The sequence below is a fragment of the Rhinoraja longicauda genome, chromosome 10, assembly GCF_053455715.1.
Source record: "Rhinoraja longicauda isolate Sanriku21f chromosome 10, sRhiLon1.1, whole genome shotgun sequence".
NCBI classification, from domain to species: domain Eukaryota; kingdom Metazoa; phylum Chordata; class Chondrichthyes; order Rajiformes; family Arhynchobatidae; genus Rhinoraja; species Rhinoraja longicauda.
This window is the reverse complement of record NC_135962.1, coordinates 57,452,047-57,477,982: the sequence shown is the minus strand read 5'-3', so window position 1 is coordinate 57,477,982 and position 25,936 is coordinate 57,452,047. Positions and strand designations below refer to the sequence as shown.

General features: G+C 42.7%; 1 protein-coding gene across 4 annotated transcripts in view; it reads left to right on the top strand.

Annotated features, from left to right (window-relative positions):
- Positions 1 to 17,624, top strand: part of ston2 (stonin 2) — an 88,038-nt gene extending 70,414 nt beyond the window's left edge. For all 4 annotated transcript variants that reach the window (XM_078406915.1, XM_078406916.1, XM_078406918.1 and 1 more), the window contains 3 exons: positions 1,068 to 3,383; positions 13,899 to 14,101; positions 14,700 to 17,624. In XM_078406915.1, the coding sequence (XP_078263041.1) occupies positions 1,068 to 3,383; positions 13,899 to 14,101; positions 14,700 to 14,780 (2,600 nt within the window). In that variant the 3' untranslated portion in view covers positions 14,781 to 17,624. The remainder of the gene's footprint in view (positions 1 to 1,067; positions 3,384 to 13,898; positions 14,102 to 14,699) is intronic.
- The last annotated feature ends 8,312 nt before the right edge of the window (positions 17,625 to 25,936 follow it).

Genomic DNA, 25,936 nt, shown 5'->3' with positions numbered 1-25,936 from the left:
ACTCTAGCGATTTGTGTCCAACGCAGTAATGTTAACTCAGCTTTTTTCTCTCTCCACAGACTCTGTCTGAGACCTACTGAGCATTTCCAGCTTTTTTAAAAAAAAACAGATTTCCAATAACTTTTCTGTTCTGTTAACAGTTCCAGCTTTGGGTTCCACTCCCCTTCCAGACAAGTTTAAACCCTCCCGAATAGCTCTAGAAAATCTTCCCACCAGGATATTGGTCTTCCTCTACTTCAGGTGCAACTTGTCCATCATGCACAGTTCACCTCTGCCTGGAAGGAAATCCCAATGGTCCACCAACCTGTAACCCTCCCCCTTGCACCAGCTCATCAGCGATGCACTCATCTGCCTGATCACTTATTCCTATCCTCACAACGCATAACACCGGGAGTAATCCAGAGATGACAACCCTTGAGGTTATGCTTTTTAGCCTTATGCCTGATTCCTGATATTCACTCTGCAAGACCTCATCTCTTTTTCTACCTCTATTGTTGGCACCATTGTGTTTGCACAAGCTTCTATTTTGGCATTTTCATTTGCACAGTATGCAATGCTTACACATATTCCTGATGGAGATAATGTGAATTGGGATTTCAATGATTTGTCCAAATGCAATGCTAAAATATTCTTTAGCAGCACCTTGGGCACTGATGGAAAGGATGTAAATACTATACTGGTTGCAGCAAGCATATTTTTTGTTTTGCCTGAATGCTGCCAACTTTCCCTACTCACAAATTACATTGCATTTTTAAAATAATAAATCATTGGCATGAATTTTCTTGGAACAGAATTCTCCTCATTTACTCTGTTAATTTGACAGTTCAATAAAGGATTCTGTCTGTCATCCAATGAATTTACAATGAGAAGAACCTTGCCTGTAAATTCTAGCAACATGTATGACAATGGAGACTTTTACCCCTTGCTTACCAGCTAAATAATAATTACTATAAGTTGCTGAACATCTTTTAATTCAAACATGCTTAGTCCATTTGTCGCTATTTTTTATCTGTACATTCTAATATTCAGTTTGGTTTAACGTTTCTTTTCAACTTTTTTCTCCTCAGAAATTGGCTCATTTTATCATGATCACAATGAGACTAGCATGGAATCAATGATCAGGAACTCAGACAAGGTGCAACTGAATGAATCCGGAATGTCAACGGCACGCTTTTCGACCTGGGTCACATTTGATGATGACCCTGAAGCAACCCAAACATCTCTTTCAAAACTGGGAATTCCTCATAGTTACACCGATCAAGAAAAGGTCAAGGCATCTCTTGGGCCTGAAAGTGATATAGAAGCGACATCAACAAATAAACTGTTGGATTTTTTAGCTGAAGACAAGAATGATGTGTTTTCACAAATTAGACCTGCTATAAACCCGTATTCACCAACACGTACTACTAACCCTTTTTTGGATGAAGCTCTGCGTGATGTTCAACCATCACCAATCAACCCATTTCAAGCATTCTTTGAAAAAAATCAAAGTTCTCACATAATGAATTCATTACCAAATGATTCTCAGATCTGTGAACAGCTAAATGAACCTGACTCTATATTTAACGATGCACACATCAATCAGCAAAGAGATTCCAAGTCGTTCAGCGGAAGTCAAACTGACAAAATAAATTCAGCTGTATTCAGTAATTCGTCAGATTTGTTTTCTCCATTTACTGCCAACAATATCAATGATCAAGATGATTCTGTTTTCATAAATTCACCAAGTGCAGTTGTCTCATTTTCTGATGTAAAAATCAGTAATCATAGGGATTCCATTATATTCGCCAATGCCAAGGATCTGTTTCCCTTAAAATCAGATGTTAAAGGCAATAGTCAAGAGAATTCTGCTGTTTCAGAGAATTCTCCAGATACAGTCTTTCAATTTCAAGCTGCAGATGTGGATAATGAAAGGGACTCTATTTTCATAAATTTATCAGATCCCGTTTCCCCACTTTCGGACGTGAAAATCAGCAGTCAAACGGATTCTATCATGGCATTTGGCCATCCTCCAGACTGCTCATTTCCAAATTCTCATGTCAATGGTCAAAGAAATTCCGTTATGTTCAATAATTCTTTAAATCCCACATTTACGGATGACTCGATGAATTGCACTCTTCAAAATGAAGTGTTCTCTCATCTCAAACAAATCAAAGTTATGGATCCAGATCAAATTAACAGCCCGACCTTACCTGATGACCCTTTGCATTCTCCAGAGGCAGAAAACTATGATTTGAACCTTTTCCATCTTTCACCTAAAGACGGATGGACAATGATGCTGAGAATACCTGAGAAAAAGAACATCATGTCATCAAGGCACTGGGGGCCTATATATGTCAAAATGTTAGATAATGCACGTTTACAACTATTCTATGAAAAGGGTCTTGAAAAGCCTTTTAAAGAGATCCAGCTTCTGGCTTCCCATGAGTTGTCTGAGCTCAAACTTCAGAACTTTGATGAAAATGGGAAAATACACACGATAAGAATCGATCAGGTATTATACAGGGAGAAACGCAAGTACCATCCCTTGCCAATAGTTGTTCAAACGCCTATTAGGGAGCAGGTAATCAAACTGGGCACCACTTGTAATGAAGATTATGTGAGCTTTGTGACTACAATTCAAGATGTACTAATGAAAATGCCAAGTGCCCGAGATATTTGTGCCAGTTACTTTGAAGATGAAATAACTGTGGAAGTACAAGATGAATTTAGAGGTGTTGTGGCCAAAGGAGACAACAAACTTATCCAACACTGTGTTGTCACACATATCAGTATACTAGCTTTTGTTTCTGGGATGCCAGAAAGTAGAATCGGCCTCAATGATGTTCAAATTAAGGGAAATGAAGTTGTGTCAAGAGATGACATAATTCCCACAACCACAACCAAGTGGATTAAAATAAGTGACTGTCAGTTCCACAAATGTGTTGATATTGATGAATTCAATAATTCTAGATCAATTAAATTTTTACCATTGGATGGTCATAAATTTGAGTTGATGCGTTTCAGGACTACATACAGTGAGAAGACGCTGCCTTTCTCCCTCAAAACCTTGGCTTCCGTTAAGGGGGCTGAAGTGGAACTTCAGTCTTGGCTGGTGATGTCATCGGGTTTTGTGCCTAATCAGGACCAATATGCAGTAATGCCTTGTGAAAATGTGATGATTCGGTATCCAGTCCCAATGGATTGGGTCAAGAACTTCCGGCGAGAAGGCGTCTTGCGAGAGAAATCACTGAAGGCCAGAGTGAATAGGAGTGCCAGCTTTGGTAGTGGAAGTGTGTCTGGCTCCGAGCCTGTAATGAGAGTAACATTGGGAAGTGCCAAGTATGAACATGCCTTTAAATCTATAGTATGGAGAATCAACAGGCTTCCAGACAAAAATTCAGGTGAGTTCCTGCTGGGGTTGTAAATATCTCAAAGCTCACACACCGATGTTTTTTGCAAACTATTCTTTGCCAAAGTAAGAAGTTTCTTAAGCTTGTGCCAGAAATGAAACAATCAAGATTTAACTAATATTAAATTGTGACTCCAGACACACACTGAATGAAACAAAAATAGCTGTCAAAAAAGTCTCAAAGTGCTGGAGTAACTCAGCAAGTCAGGCCGTATCTCTGGAGAACACGGATCGGTGATTTTTCGGGCCGAGATACATTTCAGTTTCTAAAAATAGTTGCCAAGCAGTGTAAAAAAAACCATATCTCTTTGACACAATATATTAAGTTGGATTTCAATTAATGGTAGTCCTAAATTTTGAAAAAAATGGAAATGTAAAGGAGACACTTACAAAAATGATTAGAAATTCCATTGAACACATAAGGTCCCATTAGTCAACTGCACACAAGGCCTCTGAAGAATCAGACCAAGTGTTGCATTATTTTTGGAATTGCAAACTTTGATCTCTTTCTCAAAAGTGGACCTGGGCAACTAGGTCTGTGGCTAGTGGAGTGGTCAATCTGCATTTCCCTTTGAGGCAGGGAATGATTTAAGGCAAGTAAAGAAGTGGTTCAGGTGTCTGAGGTGGTTCAAGGAAGGCGATACCGGCTTTGAGGCTATGCAGATTGATTTCTGCTATGAAGGGTTTGACTAATGAAGAGAGATTGAGAAGGTTTGGCCTCTATACTCATTGAGATTTGTACGATTAATGGATGGTTTTATTGAAACAAAATTTTTAGGAAGCTTGCCACTGTGGATGCTTAGAGGGCATCCCCCATCGTGGCTATATAGGTGGGGCTATATAGAACTGGGTAGAGGTGCAGTTTCTGAATTAACGGTGGCCCATTTCGGATAGAAATGTGGAGTAGGTTTCCTCTCGGAGTGTTTCAACCCATGGAAACTTTCTACTTCAGAGAGCTGTGGAGGTGAAGTCCATGAATGTATTTGTGACAGAAATGGGTTAATTTGAACTGAGCTTCAAGGGGTACGGGGATTGAGTGTGAACATGCTATCAAGGTCAGGATTCAATCAGCTATAATCTGAGTGAATGGCAGAACAATCTTGAGGGGTTAATTTCTCTCCACCTCCTGCTCCTGTTTCCTGTGATCTTGTGTGACTTACACCTGAAGTTCTTACCAGATGTTTTTATAATGATTAAAACAAGTTTTCTCCCGAAGATCTGGTGTGCCCTTGGTATTCAGGGTGAACAGTAACTTAATTTATTATCTCTGCAAGTGTGATAAGATTACCATTAAACTCCCACGTCACTTTTGAAGGCAATTAGTATCGGTCATGCTGACAGTTTTATGTTACTTGTTTATTCACAGATGTTCTTCCATACTAGCAGTAAAATATTGAAGTCAGCTCCAATAACATTGTAGTTTTACCAAGGACATGAAGGAATTACATTGAACTCTCAACACAGAAACAGACCATTCAGCCCAACTGTGGCGATGTGTCTGTCTCTGTCTGCCCCGCCTGCCCCTCCGCCTCACCCTCTCTGCCCCGTCTGCCTCGCCCTCTGCCACGTCTGCCTTGCCCTCTCTGCCCCCCTCTCTCTGCCCCCCTCTCTCTGCCCCCCTCTCTCTGCCCCCCCTCTCTGCCCCCCTCTCTCTGCCCCCCTCTCTCTGCCCCCCTCTCTCTGCCCCCTCTCTCTGCCCCCTCTCTTTGCCCCCCTCTCTTTGCCCCCCTCTCTCTGCCCCCCTCTCTCTGCCCCCCTCTCTCTGCCCCCCTCTCTCTGCCCCCCTCTCTCTGCCCCCCTCTCTCTGCCCCCCTCTCTCTGCCCCCCTCTCTCTGCCCCCCTCTCTCTGCCCCCTCTCTCTGCCCCCCTCTCTCTGCCCCCCTCTCTCTGCCCCCCTCTCTCTGCCCCCCTCTCTCTGCCCCCCTCTCTCTGCCCCCCTCTCTCTGCCCCCTCGCTCTGCCCCCTCTCTCTGCCCCTTCTCTCTGCCCCCTCTCTCTGCCCCCTCTCTCTGCCCCCCTCTCTCTGCCCCCTCTCTCTGCCCCCCTCTCTCTGCCCCCCTCTCTCTGCCCCCCTCTCTCTGCCCCCCTCTCTCTGCCCCCCTCTCTCTGCCCCCCTCTCTCTGCCCCCCTCTCTCTGCCCCCCTCTCTCTGCCCCCCTCTCTCTGCCCCCCTCTCTCTGCCCCCCTCTCTCTGCCCCCCTCTCTCTGCCCCCCTCTCTCTGCCCCCCTCTCTCTGCCCCCCTCTCTCTGCCCCCTCTCTCTGCCCCCTCTCTCTGCCCCCCCTCTCTGACCCCCTCTCTCTGACCCCCTCTCTCTGACCCCCTCTCTCTGACCCCCTCTCTCTGCCCCCCTCTCTCTGCCCCCCCTCTCTCTGCCCCCCCTCTCTCTGCCCCCCCTCTCTCTGCCCCCCCCTCTCTGCCCCCCCCCTCTCTGCCCCCCCCTCTCTCTGCCCCCCCCTCTCTCTGCCCCCCCCTCTCTCTGCCCCCCCTCTCTCTGCCCCCCCCTCTCTCTGCCCCCCCCTCTCTCTGCCCCCCCTCTCTCTGCCCCCCCTCTCTCTGCCCCCCCTCTCTCTGCCCCCCCTCTCTCTGCCCCCCCCTCTCTCTGCCCCCCTCTCTCTGCCCCCCCCTCTCTCTCTGCCCCCCGCCCGTATGCCTCGCACCCTCTCTCTGCCCCCCTCCACTTTCTGTCCCTGCCTGCCTCTCTCTGCCGCCCCACTCTCTATCTCTGCCTCTCTCTCTCCACCCCCCCCCCCTCTCTGTCTCTGCCTCTCTCTGCCCCCCTCTCCATGCCCTTCGAGTTACTCCAACATGACCATCTAATTTTCAACATTAGACAATAGACAATAGGTGCAGGAGTAGGCCATTCAGCCCTTCGAGCCAGCACCGCCATTCAATGCGATCATGGCTGATCACTCTCAATCAGTACCCCGTTCCTGCCTTCTCCCCATACCCCCTCACTCCGCTATCCTTAAGAGCTCGATCCAGCTCTCTCTTGAAAGCATCCAACGAACTGGCCTCCACTGCCTTCTGAGGCAGAGAATTCCACACCTTCACCACTCTCTGACTGAAAAAGTTCTTCCTCATCTCCGTTCTAAATGGCCTACCCCTTATTCTTAAACTGTGGCCCCTTGTTCTGGAGACAAGTTGAGTATATTGGAACAGCTATCCAACTGGAGGTTGTCCCAGATAAATTCCAATCTTTTTTTTTAATGGAATGTGCTGTCGGAGGAGGTAGTTGTGGCCGGTACTATTACAGTAGTTAAAAGACACGGACAGGTACATGGATCGGAAATGTTTAGGACTAGCTTAGTTGAGGCATCTTGTGTGCTATCCAGTTAGCGGAAAGACCGTACATGATTACAATCAACCTGACCACAGTGTATCAACCATCGATCCCCTACACTGTACGTCTTTGGACTGTGGGAGGAAACCGGTGCACCCGGAGAAAACCCACTCAGTCATAGTGAGTACATACAAACTCTGAACAGACAGCACCCGTAATCAGGATTGAACTCGGGTCTCTAGCGCTGTGAGCAGCAACTCTACTCTGGGTTAACCTATGAAGAGCGTTTGATGCACTGGGCCTGTACTCGCTGGCGTTTAGAAGGATGAGGGGGTTACATTGAAACTTTTTAAATAGTGAAAGGGTTGGCTAGAGTGGATGTGGAGAGGATGTTTTTACCAGTGGGAGAGTCTAGGACTCGAGGTCATAGCCTCAGAATTAAAGGACGTTCCTTTAGGAAGAAGGTGAGGAGGAATTTCTTTCGTCAGAGGGCGGTGAATCTGTGGAATTCTTTCCCACAGGAGGCTGTGGAGGCCACGCCAATGGATATTTTTAAGGCAGAGGTTGATAGATTCTTGATTAGTGCGGGTGTCAGGGTTATGGGGAGAAGGCAGGAGAATGGGGTTAGGAGAGAGAGATAGATGTCATGATTGAATGGCGGAATGGCCTAATTCTGCTCCTATCACTTATGACCTTATCCAACTAGTCCATGCTGACCTGGTCATACCTTATGATCAGCATGGACTAGTTGGGTCGAAGGATCTGTTTCCATGCTGTATGATTCAGTGACTCTATTTTCCCCAAATGCATGTTAAGTTTTTGTATTGTAAGGTTGTAGGCAAAGCCAGCAGAAAACAACAAATGATCAACTGCTCAATCAATTTCTTCTGCCAGGTTCAAAGAAAGATTTAATACTCCATTATCAATTTTCCAGCATGCACTGAGTGAAGCCATTTTAAAGAAGATAGCATACATCGTCAAGCTAATTTTGAGCTCCACTACAAAGATTTGAGCAGATCGGCTGACACTTCAGTGCAGTACTGAGTGTGTTCCCTTTCACATGAGATGTTAAACTAGAATGACTGCAGTAAAGTGCAGTAACAAAATTGAAAAAGCTGAAAATATCCAGCACCTCAGTGCAGAGAAAATCAAGTTAATATTTCAGTTCAATGACATTTCAAAAGTGTTATTTTATTGCAGCAGAATCATCTGCTGTCGTGGCTGTAGATAACAGATTCCATTACATTAGGTGAGATAAAGAAGGTCTTTCCATTGTCCCTGCTGATAATAATTTGTAAACCTGCATCACAAAACTATTGCTGCTTATCTTATCATTTGTAGCACTTTTCTATGTGTAATTTCATCACTATTTTTACCTGCAGGGTGGCAATGATTGCTTTCAAAAAGCACTTTAAACCATCCTCAAGACCTTAAAGGTCCAGGCATAAGGTGCATGTTATTTATTTCTTTATACAAAATGTAAATAAATATGCAATATAGTACTTAACTACTCCATAATAACTTCTTTGGATCTAATTACTTATTTACATCAGCTACAGCAATTCCATTTTTGTTACAATAACTTGGATTTAAGTACTACTTTATATCGTATTTGGTTCCATTAAGTAGTCGGATGAGTTAAAAGCATCCCATCAGTTATTTTTAAACAATTTCTGTCAAAATCTAATTTAATTCCATTGCTCTTCTATCCTGAAAACATTACTGCTCCGAACACACTGAACAAATCAATGAATGAAAATAATCATGTCTGCACTTTTCAGATCTGGGTCAGTACCTCATTATAACACTGAATCATCAAGGGAATGTTGTTTATGAGCAGCTTACAAAGCAGCTATGTCAAAAACCTGCAAATGATTGAAACTACATGTCCAGGCTTCGTCCTATTATTCATACTGCAGTGTCGCTGGGTAAAGGCAATTATATACGGTTCTTCTATTCATTTGAATTCTGACTTCTGTTATGAAAAAACATTCCAACCTCAGATAATAAGAAATATGAAAAGAAGAGGCACTGAAAATTGATTTGACATAGACCAAATGTTGTCACCCTGCAATAGGAAAGATGCCATTCGGTCACCCTGCTGTAGGAAAGATGCCAATAAGATGGAAAGAGTGCAGAGATGATTTACAAGAATGTTGCCAAACCTCGAGGGGCTGAGCTTTCGGGAGAGGTTGGGCAGACTAAGACTTAATTCCTTGGCGAGCAGGATGTTGAGGGATGATCTAATAGAGGTATATAAAATCAAGAGAGGAATAGATAGGGTGAAATGCACAGAATTAATGTGCACAGTGTTTCCTGGGGTAAGGGACTCAAAAACTAGAGGGCATTTCTGTATCCTGCTGCATACTTTGACAACATACACCAAATTATTATTTTTTAATATATAATCTATACCACAAACAACAAAGATCCCAACACTGATCCCTGCAAAGCACCACTACTCACCGACCTCCAGATCAAAGCAGCACCCCTCCTCTACCATCTTCTGTCTTGTATGGCCAAAATAATTTTGAATCAAATCCACCGTCACCATGGATGCAATTTGTTTGAATCTTTTGGAACATGAGGGATCTTGTCAAATGCCTTATTAAATTCCATGGAGATAACATCCACTGCCCTACCCTCAGCAATTATCTTCGACACCTCCTCAAAAAACTCAAGTTTGTAAGGCATGATCTCCCCCGCACAAAGTCAAGCCAACTGTCCCTAATAAGACCATGCTTTTTCATTGCAAATCCTGTCCCTAGGAATCCTCTCCAATTGTTTCCCTATCACTGATGCAAGGTACACTGGTTTATAATTTGCTGTTTAATCCCTGTTGCCCTTTGTAAACAAAGAAGCAACATGAATAAATTGACTTTGTTTGCTGTGCCAGAGATTGCTTGCTGTGTAAACAGCATATCCCATCCCATACGCAACTGGGGCCAGCAGTGATGCAGCTGGTAGAGCTGCTGCCTCAGTGCCAGAGACTGGGTTCAATACTGACCTCGGGAGCTGTATGTGTGAAGTTTGCACATTCTCCCTGTGATTGTGTGGGGTGCTCCGGATTCTTCCCACATCCCAAAGATGTGCGAATTTGCAAATAAATATTTTGCTAACAACTACTATGCAAAAATAAGCGTTAAGATCTGAACTTGTTCAAGTCAGTCTTCAGAAGGTTGTGGGAAAGTCTAACCAGAAAATGATAGAAGTGCTCAGCAACAGGTGCATTTTTGCTTTCATTTTCCTGAAATCTGGTGTTCTTGGCTGGCTGAAAAGTTGTCTAACAGAAAAAACTAGACATTGAACTGATACTGCACAGAATGGCTATGTCAGTTTCAACAGAAGTGGTGGAGGAATACGATGGAGTGAAATTCCTGAAGTTTTTGGCAAAGTTGCACAAACTAACCACGTGTAAGTTTGGGAGATGCTCATGAAGCACAAACTTAATTGCACAGTGTCCCATCATAGCTGGAATTGTTAAAGTGGTTGTTCTTCACGGGAACCATTGCTGGAAATAGCAGGATGTCCTGCAGTGATATGGACAGTTCTAGGATGCACAAGGGAATGTGAGCCCTCATTTGCCTTGTGCTCAAACCAACATCATGGCAGAAGGGGAAAGGATCAGAGGGATTGAGTTCCATTCTACCTCACAAAAAGGTAATAGACTACCTGAAAAATACTGAATCTATTACTTCTGAGGAGGACACTCGAATAATGCTCAAGATAACCTCAATCCCTTTAAAGTGTACTTGAGTAAACTTCTCTCCATTGGTCTCTTCTTGCTGTCATGACCTATGTTTTGTCGTCCCTTATTCATACTCTGGTGTTGTCGTAGTTGATCCTATATTTGTGTTTCACACTGACTGAAGTACTTTTCTATGTAATGCATAAGAGCACAATGCAGTTACATGATTCCTTTCTCAAAGTCCCAAGGGCAAGGCATAAATCTGACATTTTGTACTTGATTTTATACTTCAATGCAATTGTATCGTGCATCAAAAAGCTACGCCATTAGACTTGGTCATTGTGTCCAGTTTCAATTGTGCACACTTTTGTTAATCATGCTGTTATATTCTTGTATTTCTGTGGTGCATCAGTAAGGATTCACACTCCAATTTCATTTGCCATTCAGAAAAAGCTTTTATTACAATAAAAGAGGTATAACACTTTTATTGTGCTTTCTCTTTTTGGAAATTCATGTAGGCTGCAGCCATGACTGTTGGTATTCCAAATTTTAAAGTAGACACTAGGAATAGTCTGATGCTGAATTCTAAAAAATAAAAATTCCCATCACTGGTATCCACCCATCGCTTGCCAGGCTTTGTCCGACCCCTATCTCTCTTCCAGCTTCTTCCCCGCAGCAACCCCCCACCACTACTACAATCAGTCTGAGGAAAGGTCCTGACCCAAACATTGCTTATTGTTTATCCATGTTCTCCAAAGATGCTGCCTGACCCACTAAGTTACTCCAGCACTTACTGTCCAGATTTGAAAACATTTATTTGCAGTCGGATATTTTCTCGCCAAATTTGCTTTGTATAATTTCTCCCTTCATTCATCTGCCTGATCATACATCTTGTAAGTAAGACTGGGGATGGTAAGCCTGCTGCATGTTTGTGATGGTGTTTTAGAGGTACCATCTCTTAAAGTTTTTTATCAATCTGCTGAATATGATCTGTTCAACATGTCCCTGCTGAGATCCCGAGCAGAGAGCTTTCTAGTTTCACCCAGAGTCAGGGAATTAATCTAATTCATCTGTATATCAAGGACATGTGACCAAGCACAATCATGCTATTTGCAAAGCTTTCCTTTGTTGGCTTGGAGTGGGTTCTATATTTGTGTTTAGTATGTTGTAGAAGCAGGAATGTTTTCTTCCTCGGGCTCATTAGGAAAATATTAGTCTCTGATTAGCAAAAGGGAAATGTTGAGACAAGAGCATCTTGTAAGGAAGCTGAAGAGGATGTGGGTCAGTAGCAGGTTAAACAGGATATTGAAGCTTGCATTTGATTACTCTAGCAAAAAGTTATAGTAGAGTTGTACTGATGTAAATTTCTATATTTCCATAACCTTAACAATGTTTATTGCACAAAAGGAATAAATTACATTTTGAATTTTTATTTTTTTCCTGAACTAAATCATGCAACATACCCTTGAATTTCCAATGAGAATTCGAGTTGCCACATCTCCATTAAACTTGGATCAGTGTTGAAGTGACTCACCGACAACTGGAACCGTACAAAGGATAGCCGAACCACACCGAGAAGATAGCTCATCAACATTCTACATCTCTGTGGAACTGTACCTTTCCTTATAATCAGTGCAGATTGATTCACATCTCCCAGACCCAATAACCTAGATCTACGTTCTTTGGAGTTTAGAAGACTGAGGGGTGATCTTATTGAAACATATAAGATCATCAGGGGGCATGACATGGCAGACACTGAGATGTTTCTGCAAGCGGGAGAATCTTGAACAAGGGGACACGGTTACAAGATTCAGGGGTCTCGGAACTTCTTGCATGGGATGATGAATCTCTAGAATCCTTTACCCTAAACTGTTATGGAGCCTAGATACTTTTAAGGAGGAAGTAGATAATTGTTTTTTTTTAATGGGGAATTAAGGGCTATGGTTAGCTTGCAACAGAGATGGGGCAGATCCTGCCTATAGTCATATTAAATGGCAAGGCAGACTTGATGGCTAAGAGGAGAAGGAGAAAGTAAGAGGTGAAGTGACATAATCTAACCTAATATCAGCAGTTCCTGTCAATCAGCTAGTGTTGAAATTTAATTCAATTGTCTTTAAAATAATTTTCTAGTAAGCAGTGTTTGTACTACACATAAACACGCCCAACACACAGTCAACGTGTATTTTTGTGCTGTTTATCTGTATCTCATAAATACCCACACTATTTCTATAGACCTGCAGCCTCCTTTTGTTCATCCCTCTAATCACTCATGTTGACGTTCTTTTGTGTCTGAACTACCAATCCTGGAAGGGATGTCCCATCTCACTGCCGTTTCTTCTCTCTGATAGAAACATAGGTGCAGGAGTAGGCCATTCGGCCCTTTGAGCCAGCACCGCCATTCAAGATGATCATGACTGATCATCTAAAATCAATACCCCGTTCCTGCTTTTTCCCCCATAATCCCTTGATTCCTTTAGCCCTAAGAGCTAGATATAACTCTCTTGAAAACATCCAGTGAATTAGCCTCCACTGCCTTCAGTGACAGAGAATTCCACAGATTCATAACTCTCTGGGTGAAGAAGTTTTTCCCCATCTCAGTCCAGAATGGCCTACCTCTTATTCATAAACTCTGACCCCTGGTTCTGAACTCCCCCAACATTGGGAACAATTTTCCTGCATCTAGCCTGTCCAATCCTTTAAGAATTTTATATTTTTATATGTTTCTATAAGAATCTCATCTTCTGCACTCCCAATTTTATATATGACTCCTTACATTTTTCAATCCTCAATTATTTTAGACTTGATGTGCTGAGTCCGCACCAACCAGCGATCACCCTGTACATTAACACTATCCAACACACTAAGGGCAATTTGCAATGTTTACCGAAGCCAATTAATCTACAAACCTGAACAGCTTTGGAGTGTAGGAGGAAACCGGAACGCTCGGAGAAAACACACGCAGTCACAGAGAGAACGTACAAACTCCGTACATACAGGATCAAACCCAGGACTCTGGTGCTGGAAGGCAGCAACTCTACTGCTGTGCCACCCTACTGCCCTTAAAATGTTCGTCTTCTATCCATGCTTTCCAATCCATTCATAATTTGAAATACTTGTTTCAAAATGCTTCATAATACATATTGATCTACTGGTAAAAGATCTAGTTCTTTATGTCGTCTAAGTGCCCAACCTCCTTCCTACAGTTGGATCCCAAAATTCCACTTGGCATGTTAACCAAAGTCTAACCAAGATTTTAGTTTGGCCATTCATTGTTTTTAAGCTACTTAATGGTTTACCTGCTTGAAATGAAATGGGGAATATCATCAACAACCTGATAACCTTTGAAGTTTACCAAGTTTGCAACAGGTAACCGTTTTATTGTGTGAATCCCCCAAAGGTGGAAACACCAGCTTTTCTGGTTATTCAATATTCAGATCTTAAAATGTCATTCTATAAATATGAATAATGAATATTCCAACAAAAAAAAATGCTTTGAATTTTATTGTGCTCGTAATGCTCATAAAATATTGTTTCTCCAGCTTCAGGGCATCCGCATTCGTTTTACTGCCACCTTGAGCTGGGATCTGATCGGGAAGTGCCTGCTAGTTTTGTCCACTATGTGGACGTGGAGTTTGACATGCCTAGTAGTTCGGCATCGAAGGCAGCAATTAGGTCGATCTCAGTGGCCAACAAGATGAATGTGAGAAAGTGGGTTGTTTACAAAGCTCACTACAATTATCAGGTAAACTCACAAATTATAATCACCATCTGGCACATTACTATCTCATTCATTTTTCCTTGAACAGTCAGTACTTTGTGCAGAAGCACTGATATGTTTTGAAAGTTTCAGCTTTCACCTTCAGACATGCAGCTCTATTCCCTGTGTTTTGTCTTTCTTTATAAATTTTGAGCTCCATTCCAGCCTTCAGATCAAACTACTAAGAAAATACAAAGGAATGAGTGTGACTCATCTCAAAAAGACGCAGCTTTTTATCTCTTCTCAGAATGTGAATGTGATATTTATCGCACAGTCCTTGTTGTCATGTTTAATATAAATGAATGTCTCATTGACTTCTTCAGAGACATTCTAAAGGGAAATTATTTTGGAAAATGTCAAATTGCTGCCTTTAACACTACTTTTAACACTAATTTGCATCTTTTGAAAGCAGTGCAAAATAATAAGACTATTTATTGAATTCACAAATATTTGAAAATAAAGTTGCAGCTTGTGTGTCTTGGTTTGACAATTACAAATGCCAAAATGTTAAAATTTGTGTCATGTGATTTTATTCTGGATAACTTTAGTTTTGTTTACAGTGATGTTTTTGAATTTTACACAGGTGGAAATGGAACAGAAAAAGGATCGAGCTCCAAGTGGGGATAGCATGGAAACTGATCCGAACGAATGTGCTCAGCAGTGAAGCCAGAGATACAGTAAAGGACTGGGCTATTCCAATGTCACTTCAGCGTGCCTATGTGGCAAATAGCACATTGCTGCCATTGTGCTAGTTTTGACATTTCAATTCCTGAAGCAACCAAAAGACAAGGAATTTTAGAAAGACAATTAAATTCATGAATTTAATTGGTTGAAATGTAAAGACAATGACTTACAGGACCTTGACTACTGATTGAAAGGTGGATTTAATCCTTTGTACGGAATAGATGTAAAGTGCTGAATATTCTCATCAAACACCACATAATCAATCTCTGCTTCTCTCTTGGATGTACTGAGGACTTGAACAAGGAGTGAACATGGGAGAGTCTAGGTCCCACTGTTAGGTAACTCTTTGGCTTGTTGTTGCTTTTCTCTTTTCCCCTTCTGAAAACACAGAAAGAAACCACCTCTGCTCTTAGCAGCAGATCTCCCTCTCCTGTCTTTCCTTTTGCACTTGTGAATCTGAAGTTGCCATTTTCTAATATTAGTCATTTTCTCAACAGTTCTAGAATGATAAACATAAATGTAAAGATACCTTGTTTCAATTTTTTTTATCTGCTGACATTGTGGTTTTGAACTTACAGATCACAGAAATGTTTTTTAATTAAAATATTGTATTTGGATGAATGAAATGTGCATCAAACTTTGAAAACGAAATTCATTCTAGAGTGACAAGCACAGTTAATAGGATGTTACCTTTTTTATTGCTCATTTACTCCTCGGTCTCTTTAACTCTTTGACTATTTAATGGAAGTTCTGAGCCTTGCAGGTGTGTGGTAATGAATATTGAACTTGCCAATGACGCCAAGAAAGGAAGTTGGGAAAATTTCAAGCCCGAGGTTAGTGCTTGTATTTATAAACGAGGAGCTGCAGATGTTGGTGTACAGGGCTGGAGTAACTCGGGGTCAGGCAACATCTCTGGAGAAAATAGGTAGGTGACGTTACGGGTCAGCACACTTTTGAAAGAATGGTCCTGACCCGAAACGTCATCTATTTCATGCTGCCTGACCTGCTGAGTTACTCCAGCATTGTGTGTCTTGAGTATTGAATTTGCAGTTATTACCCAAGGTAGTAAACCTAAACCTATCAAAGGATTCAGCACAATTGTACCAGTGTCTTTAACAATAATTGTACTTAGAACAAAGAACAGTGCAGCACAGGAAATAGTCCCCTTGTCCCACAATGTCCATGCCAAACATGATGCCAAGATAAACAAATCTCTACCTGCATGTGATCCATATCTCTCTATTCCCTGTATATCCATTTGCCCATCCAAAAGCCCCTTAAATGCCACTATCGTATCTGCCTCCACCATCAACCATGGCAGCGCGTTCCAGGCATCCACCACTCTCTGTGTAAAAAGAAAACCTTCTCCTTCACATCACCTCAGTGCATTTGGGTTAGTAAAATGAAAGAGCCCTAGAGCAAAGAGAGATGCAACAAAGAAACAGGGTCTTTGGCCCCTGACTGGCTGTCATACACCCATTTTGGCTCTAATCCTACATTAACCCATCTTATTCTCCCCACATTCTCATTAACTTTCCCTCAGATTCTATCATTTATACAGACATGGGGCAATGTTACAGTGGTCAATTGTCCCACTGACGCATGTTTTTTTTGATGTGGAGGATTTGAGAACATCTTGAGGAAACCCATGCCGGCATGAGGGGAATAAGTAACCTCCACACAGACAGCACAAGAGGTCAGAATGGAACCCAGGTGGGGGAGCTGTGAGGCAGCAGCTTCACGAGCTGCGCCAATGTGTTGCCTAGTTGGGGTGAAAATTTGTGAAACAATTTAATATTGTATTATGACACCAAATACATCCATAAAACTTGCCATCTACTTTAGATCACAGTACATTTGAAAACAATCATTAGCGCTGGGAAAAAGCAGGAGAAAGAAATTACATTTAGGAAATGTTTAAACATGCTCCAATTCCAACCGCACCTCTTTAAGCTCAAATAAAAAATATTTTTCTCGTTTCTCACGCTGAAAGTTATGTTAGACCAGTATTTTGAGATGTTGTACATTGAACATGAATGGAGCACCGAAGAGATGAGAAAAGTGGCAAAATGGCTGTATGTCAAATGTCCTAGACCTGTGTGGAAAGAAAAACAGGGAAAAGAATTGAGGAAAGATTTCATTGGAGAGGCAAGAAATTATAATTGTATTTTGCAGACAGATTTTTATATTTTATCAATTTTCCAAAGCTTCAAATTGAATATTGACTGCCCTAACACAGAAATGCCAGTATAACCCATGACAGAAAATGTAAAAGTATTTGTAATATTCAGAATACTATTCTAATTTTTAATATCCTAGTTTGGTGAATACTGGCAGATTCTCTGGTATCCCAAATCTTTTCAGAGCCTGGAAACCATTTCAGGAATTTATGCGTGCATGGAATGGACAGGTGGTATTTCAGGTTGGGACCCTTCTCCAGAATGACTTCAGCATCTGCAGTTCCTTGTGTCTCCATCTAACTGCTGCAACTTCTTCACTAGATCCTCTTTGTCACTCCATGAAACCAAGATTGGCACCATCCTAATATTTCCTAATGTGACTTGCTGTCAATTTTTTTAATTCTGTTAAGTCGTCTGTGAAGCACCTCGGGACATTTGACTGCTTTAAAGTGCCATCTGATTTTTATTTTAGAAGTATAATGAATTAGTTTGATTAACCTTAACATTCTACAGAAGAGAAAAATCAAAGCTTGACTACCTACAAAATATATCCATCAATCTCTTTGCACTTGTATCTGTTTAAGGTGTATCATAATGAAATGTCCACATTCAACTGGTGATTATTTGTATTTTTAAATAAATGTTTGGGGTGTCTAGCATTTCTGGCTGTAGAATGCATTCTTCACTTGAGAGTAAGATTTTTTTTGTGTTTGTTTTAATTACACCGTGTTTGTTAAAAGGACACGAACAAATTGAAGGTTCTGTTGTAATCTGAAGACAAAACATCCTTCAACTTTGCTTTGCGCTGCATTCACATTGATTAAAATAGTTTTGGGGTTAAACCTTTCCGCAGGACCTCCATATATAACCATATAACAATTACAGCACGGAAACAGGCCCGTTCGGCCCTACCAGTCCACACCGACCACTTTCTCTGACCTAGTCTCATCTACCTGCTCTCAGACCATAACCCTCCAATCCCCTCCCATCCATATACCTATCCAATTTACTCTTAAATAATAAAATCGAGCCTGCCTCCACCACTTCCACCGGAAGCTCATTCCACACAGCCACCACCCTCTGAGTAAAGAAGTTACCCCTCATGTTACCCCTAAACTTTTGTCCCTTAATTCTGAAGTTATGTCCCCTTGTTGGAATCTTCCCCACTCTCAAAGGGAAAAGCCTACCCACGTCAACTCTGTCCGTCTCTCTTAAAATTTAAAAAACCTCTATCAAGTCCCCCCTCAACCTTCTACGCTCCAAAGAATAAAGACCCAACCTATTCAACCTCATTAAACAACGAAGGTCATCTCTTGTTCTTTTGGAATGTCGCTACTCAAAGTAAGTTTCTGATGGTTTTAGAAATATTTCTGACTGATGTTACTGCATAACTTTATCTAACTGAAATTGGTCCATCATTTGTAGTTGTAACCTGAGTGCTGTATTCTGGCATGATGATTTTGTTAATATCCCAACAATCCAGAGATCCGGATGGACATGGATAGATCAAATACTAAAATGGAAATTGTGAAATGAAGTGGAATTAATTTGGTTAGGACTATAAAACTTAGTGTTGACTGAGTTGATAAGAGAAGTCCATGCTGGTTCAATGGTACTTTGTCACTTGTACCAAAGTACAGTGAAATTCTTTTTTTTAAATACAGTTCAGTAAAAATCTTACCCCAATCATACTTAAGTACAAGAATAAAGAGGAAGAGGATTGGACTTTTTTGCCTTCCATCACAGTGAGGAATGTGGGGAATCCGCTGTGGTGGATGTTTATATTAACTTTTATGTAGTTGCGTGTCTTGTTGCTTTTTTCTCGTATGGCTGTATGGTAATTCGCATATCACTATCTTAATTGGTACATGTGACAGTAAAAGACCTTTGAAACCATTGAAGAATGTAGGACTGGTAAATTACCTGAGACAGGACACAATAGTTGCCACATTTCTGGTGCCATTTTGTACGATTCAAGTTCAAAATTGTTACAAATGTTGTGCCTTAACTTGGCCATAAAGGCCCATTGTCCTGGTGGCAGCACTGGATCGGAGTTGCAGGGCCGGTCTGGCCTGGCTTGACCAGATGTTGATGATGTCCTCCATCACTGCTCTGGCGCACAGACTGCATCTGATCTGCGCGCTCGGTCACTTAGGGTGACGTCCGATCCAATCAGGCCCTAAGCAGCTGCAGGGCCTCCAGCGGCCCACTCTACCGATGTCTAGATCCAGTGATGTAGTTTCATGCAAGGTCCTTTGAAAGCAACATTTGACATGGTGCAAGTTCATGATAAAATAGCTGCTTTGTGTGCACAAAGTTACTGGATTATAGTGGAGGTGGGGACAGTGGTTGAAGGAATGAGATCAGGCTGATGGGAAATTAAGGTAGGGCATTATAGTTGAGCAAATTGGCAAATGAGGGCCCTGAAATAATGCTCAACAAAAACGGCCAAAGTGCAGAGGTAATGAGAGCAATCACTGATGAAGGGTCTTGATCCGAAACATCACATTTTCCCTTTTCTCCAGAGATACGTGCTGCCTGACCCGCTGAGTTCCTCCCGCATTTTATGTCTATTCTGAAGGAACGCCTACCTGGCAGGTAACCATACCATAATTCCCAGGAATGAACCAGGTAAGGTTGTATCCCCCTTTGACAGAGGCCACAGCAGATTCTCCAGTCGGGACTTGCTTTGTGCAAGACCCATACTAATTGTCAGCCTTGCTCACAACTGTTGTCCTAGAGGACTGGTAAATTAAGGTCAGGAAGAAAGTTCGGAGAGACTGGGAGAGTTTTCTTTGGGATAGAGAAGGTGTATTGGATGTCCTCATGAGCATTTTCATGAGCTAAGTGTCTGGTGAATAGGAATAATTTGTTTTCTTAGACACTGAAACATTGAAGTGTCTAGATGAGCGCTTGAGTTGGCAAGGCAAAGAAGGTTACGGACCTAGTGCTAGTAAGGTTTAGATTAGTGTAGATTGGTAGCCACCACCCTCCGAGTGAAAAAAGTTGCCGCTCAGGTTCCTATTAAATCTCGACCCTCTTACCTTAAACCTGTGTCGGGGGGACGTACAACGAGATCTTGGTGTAGGGGACGTACAACGAGATCTTGGTGTCCTAGTGCATTAGTCACTGAAAGGAAGCATGCAGGTACAGCAGGCAGTGAAGAAAGCCAATGGAATGTTGGCCTTCATAACAAGAGGAGTTGAGTATAGGAGCAAAGAGGTCCTTCTGCAGTTGTATAGGGGCCTAGTGAGACCGCACCTGGAGTACTGTGTGCAGGTTTGGTCTCCAAATTTGAGGAAGGATATTCTTGCTTAGGCATGCAGCGTAGGTTTACTAGGTTCATTCCCGGAATGGCGGGACTGTCATATGTTGAAAGACTGGAGCGGCTAGGCTTGTATGCACTGGAATTTAGAAGGATGCGAGGGGATCTTATCGAAACATATAAGATTATTAAGGGGTTGGACACGTTAGAGGCAGGAAACATGTTCCCAATGTTGGGGGAGTCCAGAACCAGGGGCCACAGTTTAAGAATAAGGGGTAGGCCATTTAGAACGGAGATGAGGAAAAATAATCTCAGTCAGAGAGTTGTAAATCTGTGGAATTCACTGCCTCAGAAGGCAGTGGAGGCCAAGTCTCTGAATGCATTCAAGAGAGAACTAGATAGACCTCTTAAGGATAGCGGAGTCAGGGGCTATGGGGAGAAGGCAGGAACAGGGTACTGATTGAGAATGATCAGCCATGATCACATTGAATGGTGGTGCTGGCTCGAAGAGCCGAATGGCCTCCTCCTGCACATATTGTCTATTATGTCCTCTAATTCTTGATTCCCCTACCCTGGGCAATGAGGCGATGGCTTTAAGCTGTTTAAATTTCCAAGTAAAAATGCCGATTTATTCAAATGGTGCAAAGCATTGTTCTGCCTCTTTTCTCGTGTGGCTGGAGGGCACCTCTGGAAAGTACAGGGCAAGGAATGAAATGACATTCTCACTCTGAACCTTTATATTTTGCCAGAATACATGATCATAATTAGCAGCTGTAGTTAAACCAGTAATTCCCCTTAAATTCACGTAATCATCATCATATCATATCATATATATATACAGCCGGAAACAAGCCTTTTCGGCCCTCCAAGTCCGTGCCGCCCAGCGATCCCCGTACATTAACACATTAACAATGAAGGAAATGGATCAAAACTGCAGAATCTATGGTCCAGGACTGGGGTGCATTTGCATCACCAGCATAATTTATACAATGTGAACCCAGTTTCTTGGCCCAAGACTAAAATGCATTTTTTGGTTCAAAGAATAAGTGGTATACAATTAAACAAAATATAACTCACGAAACGGACCAATCTTACAGAAGGACCACATTTAGCAGTGCAATTTTTAAGCTGGTTGTAAATTAGCTTTTCTACAAATTAAAATTGCAAATATTAAAATTGGATGTGACTGCTAAACAATGCTGCAAAAATAATTAATTTCAAAGAATTTAAATATTTGCAATTGTAACCGCACTAAGGACACACAGAATAAACATTCAGATCTTTAAGTAAATAGCACAAGGACACAAACTATTAAACTTGAATAAGAACTTTATAAAGGTGCCAAAACCATTTTCTTCCGTATTGCTTCCAGCGTAGCCTCCTTCTCTTTAAGAACCTCTTTCAGTCGCCTGATCTTCTCATCACGTACAGAATCATCAACACTCAGGGGATGAGTGCTTGTGCGTGCTGTGCTGATATCAGTGGCAAAGGAGTGTCCTATTGAAAGAGAGGAGATGCTGGGTGCAGGATCTGGACGAGGAGCCAATTGAAGGCCAGAGGCATTGTCTATCCCAGCGACGAGGGGGGATTTCATTATTAAGCACTTCTCTGGTGCTGTGCTGGGCTTAGTTGTGCTGGCAAGTGCCTCTTGTTTGCTGTGTGAGTCAATGTGGGAGGTTACAGCTGCACCAAGGGGAGGTGCTTCCGTACTGTACAAATGAAGACAACTGTAGGCATGCTCCGATTCCCAATTTGAAAAGAATCTTTTTAGGCATTGTCTCTTAACTGCCATTAAACAATGGATGCTTTCTGATTTTCTTTTCACTGGCGATTTAGGCTCAACTTTAATCTCCATGTCCTTTGTATGGTATGCGTAATATCCTGCGTCTATAGGTTCCTCCTTCTTAACAACTGGAAGCATTGCAATATCTTGGATTTCTTGAACACAAAGATTTACATTTCGACAGAGGGACAAGGAACTGCGGATACTGGTTTACAAAAAAAGACACAAAGTGCTGGAGTAACTCAGTAGGTCAGGCAGCATATCTGAAGAACATGGATTGGTGACATATCGGTTCGAGAAAAGGGCCTCGGCCCAAAATGTCACACATCCATGTTCTCCAGAGAAGATGCTTGACCTGCTGAGTTACTCCAGCACTTTGTCTTTTTAAAATTTCAATAGGTCTGTTAATGACGGCAACATTTTCCCAATGCAACTTACAGCCTTTTGAGTGTTGTAATGTAGTTTAAAAGAAATGTGCAGGGAAGGGTGGTGGATTCCTGGAATGCACTGGCAGGAATGGTGGTAGAAGCAGATACAATAATAGCATTTAAGAGGCTTCTGGATAGGCACATGGATATGCAGGGAGTGGAGAGATATGGATCATGGGTACTGATTTGGGATGATAAGCCACGATCATATTGAATGGTGGTGCTGGCTCGAAGGGCCAAATGGCCTACACCGGCACTTTTTTTTTCTATGTTTCTTCTTCAAGTATTCATTTTGTACCTCACCCAATTCCTTTGACTCCAGCCATGAATTTCCTCTTCTTAGTGGACTTATCCTTTCCCTTGGCACCTAGTTTATAATGTATGTATAATATGCATTTGAATTTTCCTTAATCCTACACACCAAGGATTTTTCATGGCCCTGTTTAAATGTCACAATTCCCTGTTTTAAGTTATTTTCTGCTGCCTTTATTTTCCTCCAGGGCCCTGTCCGAATTTTAGCTTTCTAAATCTTACATACGCTTTCCCATTGACGAAATTTGCATCCCAGGTTCCTAAACCTTGCTGTCCTTGTCTATATTTTCCTCGAGGGCCCTGTACGATTTCTCCTTTCTAAATCTTACACAAGATTTCCTATCTCTTTAACTAAATTGGCATCCCTCGTCATCCCAGGTTCCTGAACCTTGCCATCCTAGCACAAGAACTAGCTGGTCCTCCACTCTGATCAGCTGGCCTTTAAGTGACTCCATGTGTCACTGTTTTTTTTCCTTAGCAATGAGCTTTTATTCAATTAAACACAAATCCAGAGTAATAATCAAAAATCAAGTCTGCCATTGGCAGTTTACAAACAACATTAAATCAATTTATTTATTTATTTTTCCGGCCAATACAATACAACAGATTGACCATACAATTGTGAAAGTTAAATAGTACGAAATTATATCAAAAATAAAACAAAATAACCACACATGATATTCTCTGATTGGAAAAAAGGTGTAATAATAATAATAATAATGCATTACATTTATATAGCGCTTTTCAAACACTCAAAGACGCTTTACAGGGATTTCTAGAACATAGAGAAGTGAATAAATAGATAAATAAGTAAACGAACAAAGAAAGGAGACAGAAGGTGAGGTGACCTTCAGTGGTTGAAGGCAGTGCTGAAGAGGTGAGACTTCAGTGATGTTTTGAATGTGGTGAGTGAGGAGGAGTCTCTGACGGTTTGGGGTAATGAGTTCCATAGGGTGGGAGCAGCGATGGAGAAAGCCCTGTCCCCCCAGGATCTGAGTTTGGTCCGGATGGGGGGGGACAGGAGATTGGCAGCAGCAGAGCGGAGGGTGCAGGTGGGAGTGTGCCTGTGGAGGAGGTCAATCAGGTAGGATGGGGCCAGTTTATGGAGGGCTTTGTAGGTCATGAGGAGGATTTTGTATTGGATTCTCTGGGGGATGGGGAGCCAGTGGAGTTTGTAAAGGACGGGGGTGATATGGTCACGGATCGGGGAGTGGGTGAGTAGACGGGCAGCGGAGTTTTGAATATTGAAGTTTACTGATGATTTTTGAGGGTGAGCCATAGAGGAGGCTGTTGCAGTAGTCCAGACGGGAGGTGATGAAGGCGTGGTTGAGGGTTTCTGCAGCTGTGAAGGAGAGGGATGGACGGAGACGGGCAATGTTTTTGAGGTGGAAGAAGGCTGTCTTTGTGATGTGTTTGATGTGTTTGTCGAAGGAGAGGGTTTGATCAAAGATGATTCCAAGATTCCGGATGTGAGGGGAGGTGGATACTGGGAGACCATCAATATTGAGGATGAAGTTTTGGGTGGATTTGGTGAGCGTTTTTGGACCAATGATGATGATTTCAGATTTGTTGCAGTTGAGTTTGAGGAAATTTGATTGAAGCCAAGATTTTATTTCAGTGATGCAGTTTGTCAGTGTAGAGTGTGTGGTGGTGGAGATTGACTTGGTGGAGATGAGGAGCTGGATATCATCAGCGAAGCAGTGGAAGTTGAGACCATGACGGCGGATTAATTGACCAAGGGGGAACAGGTAGAGGATGAAGAGGAGGGGGCCAAGGACTGAGCCTTGGGGGACACCTTGGGGGAGGGGAGCGGTGGGGGATTTACAGTTGTTAATGGAGATGAACTGGTGCCTGTCAGAGAGGTAAGATTTGAACCAGGATAGGGCTGTGCCGGTGATGTTAAAGGAGGTTTCAAGTCGGGTGAGGAGAATGGAGTGATTTATGGTGTCAAAGGCGGCGCTGAGGTCAAGTAGGATGAGGATGTTGAGGTTGCCAGCGTCGGAGGAGAGGAAAAGGTCGTTTGTGATTTTGAGGAGCGCAGTTTCAGTACAGTGGTTGGAGCGGAATCCGGATTGGAAAGTTTCATACAGGTTATTGGTAGAGAGGTGGTATTTGAGTTGGGAAGCTACAGCACGTTCCAAAACTTTGGACAGAAATGGTAGGTTGGAGATTGGTCTGAAGTTGTTTGGGGTGTCAGGGTTGAGACCAGGTTTTTTCAGAATGGGGGTGACAGCAGCGATTTTGAGGGATGGCGGGACGATGCCAGTGGACAGGGAGGAGTTTATTGTTGCAGTGATAAGTGGAGAGAGAGCAGGAAGGCAGGCCTTGACAAAGCTGGAGGGGATGGGGTCCAGAGAGCAGGTGGCAGTTTTTATTCCTGTGAAGAGGTCAGAGAGGTCGGTGGTGGAGACTGGGGAGAACTGAGGCAGGGGTTGACAGGATAAGGGGGGGCAGGTGGTTTGAGGGGGAGCAGGTGCGTTGGTGGTTAAGGTGCTGTAGATGCTGTCTATTTTGCTTTGGAAGAATGAAAGGAAAGTGGTACATTTGTCAACTGTGAATGATTGGGAGATGGTGTCCAGGGGGCTGAGGAGTTTGTTTATTGTAGAGAAGAGTGCTTTTGGGTTTCCGGAGCCAGAGTGAATTATTTGAGAGTAGTAGGTGGAGTGGGCGCGGGAGAGGGCATCTTTGTAGTGCTGCAGGTGGTCTTTGTAGGCTTGGGAGTGAATTGTGAGACCTGTTTTGTTGCGGAGTCTTTCAAGTTGGCGGGCATGAGTTTTCATCATGCGGAGTTCGGGGGTAAACCAGGGAGTAGAGTGGGTGAAGGAAACTTTTGGTTTTTATAGGTGCAAGCTGGTCGAGGCAGGAGGAGAGAGTGTGGTTGTAGTAGTCAGTGAGGTCAGAGGGGCTGTGGAGGTCAACGAAGGGAGAGGCGGACATTATTTCAGAGAGGGAGGATGAGAGCGAGGTAGGTGAAACAGTTCAGCTTACGGAAGTTGATTTTGCGTTTTTGCCTTGGAGCTGGGGTGGGAAAGTTGACGGACATGGTGATGGCTAAGTGATCAGAGAGGGTGGGGTCGGAGCCAGAGAGGTGATGTAGATTTAGTCCAGTGGAGCAGACAAGGTCCAGAATGTGCCCACGGTTATGGGTGGGAAAATTGACGTGTTGAG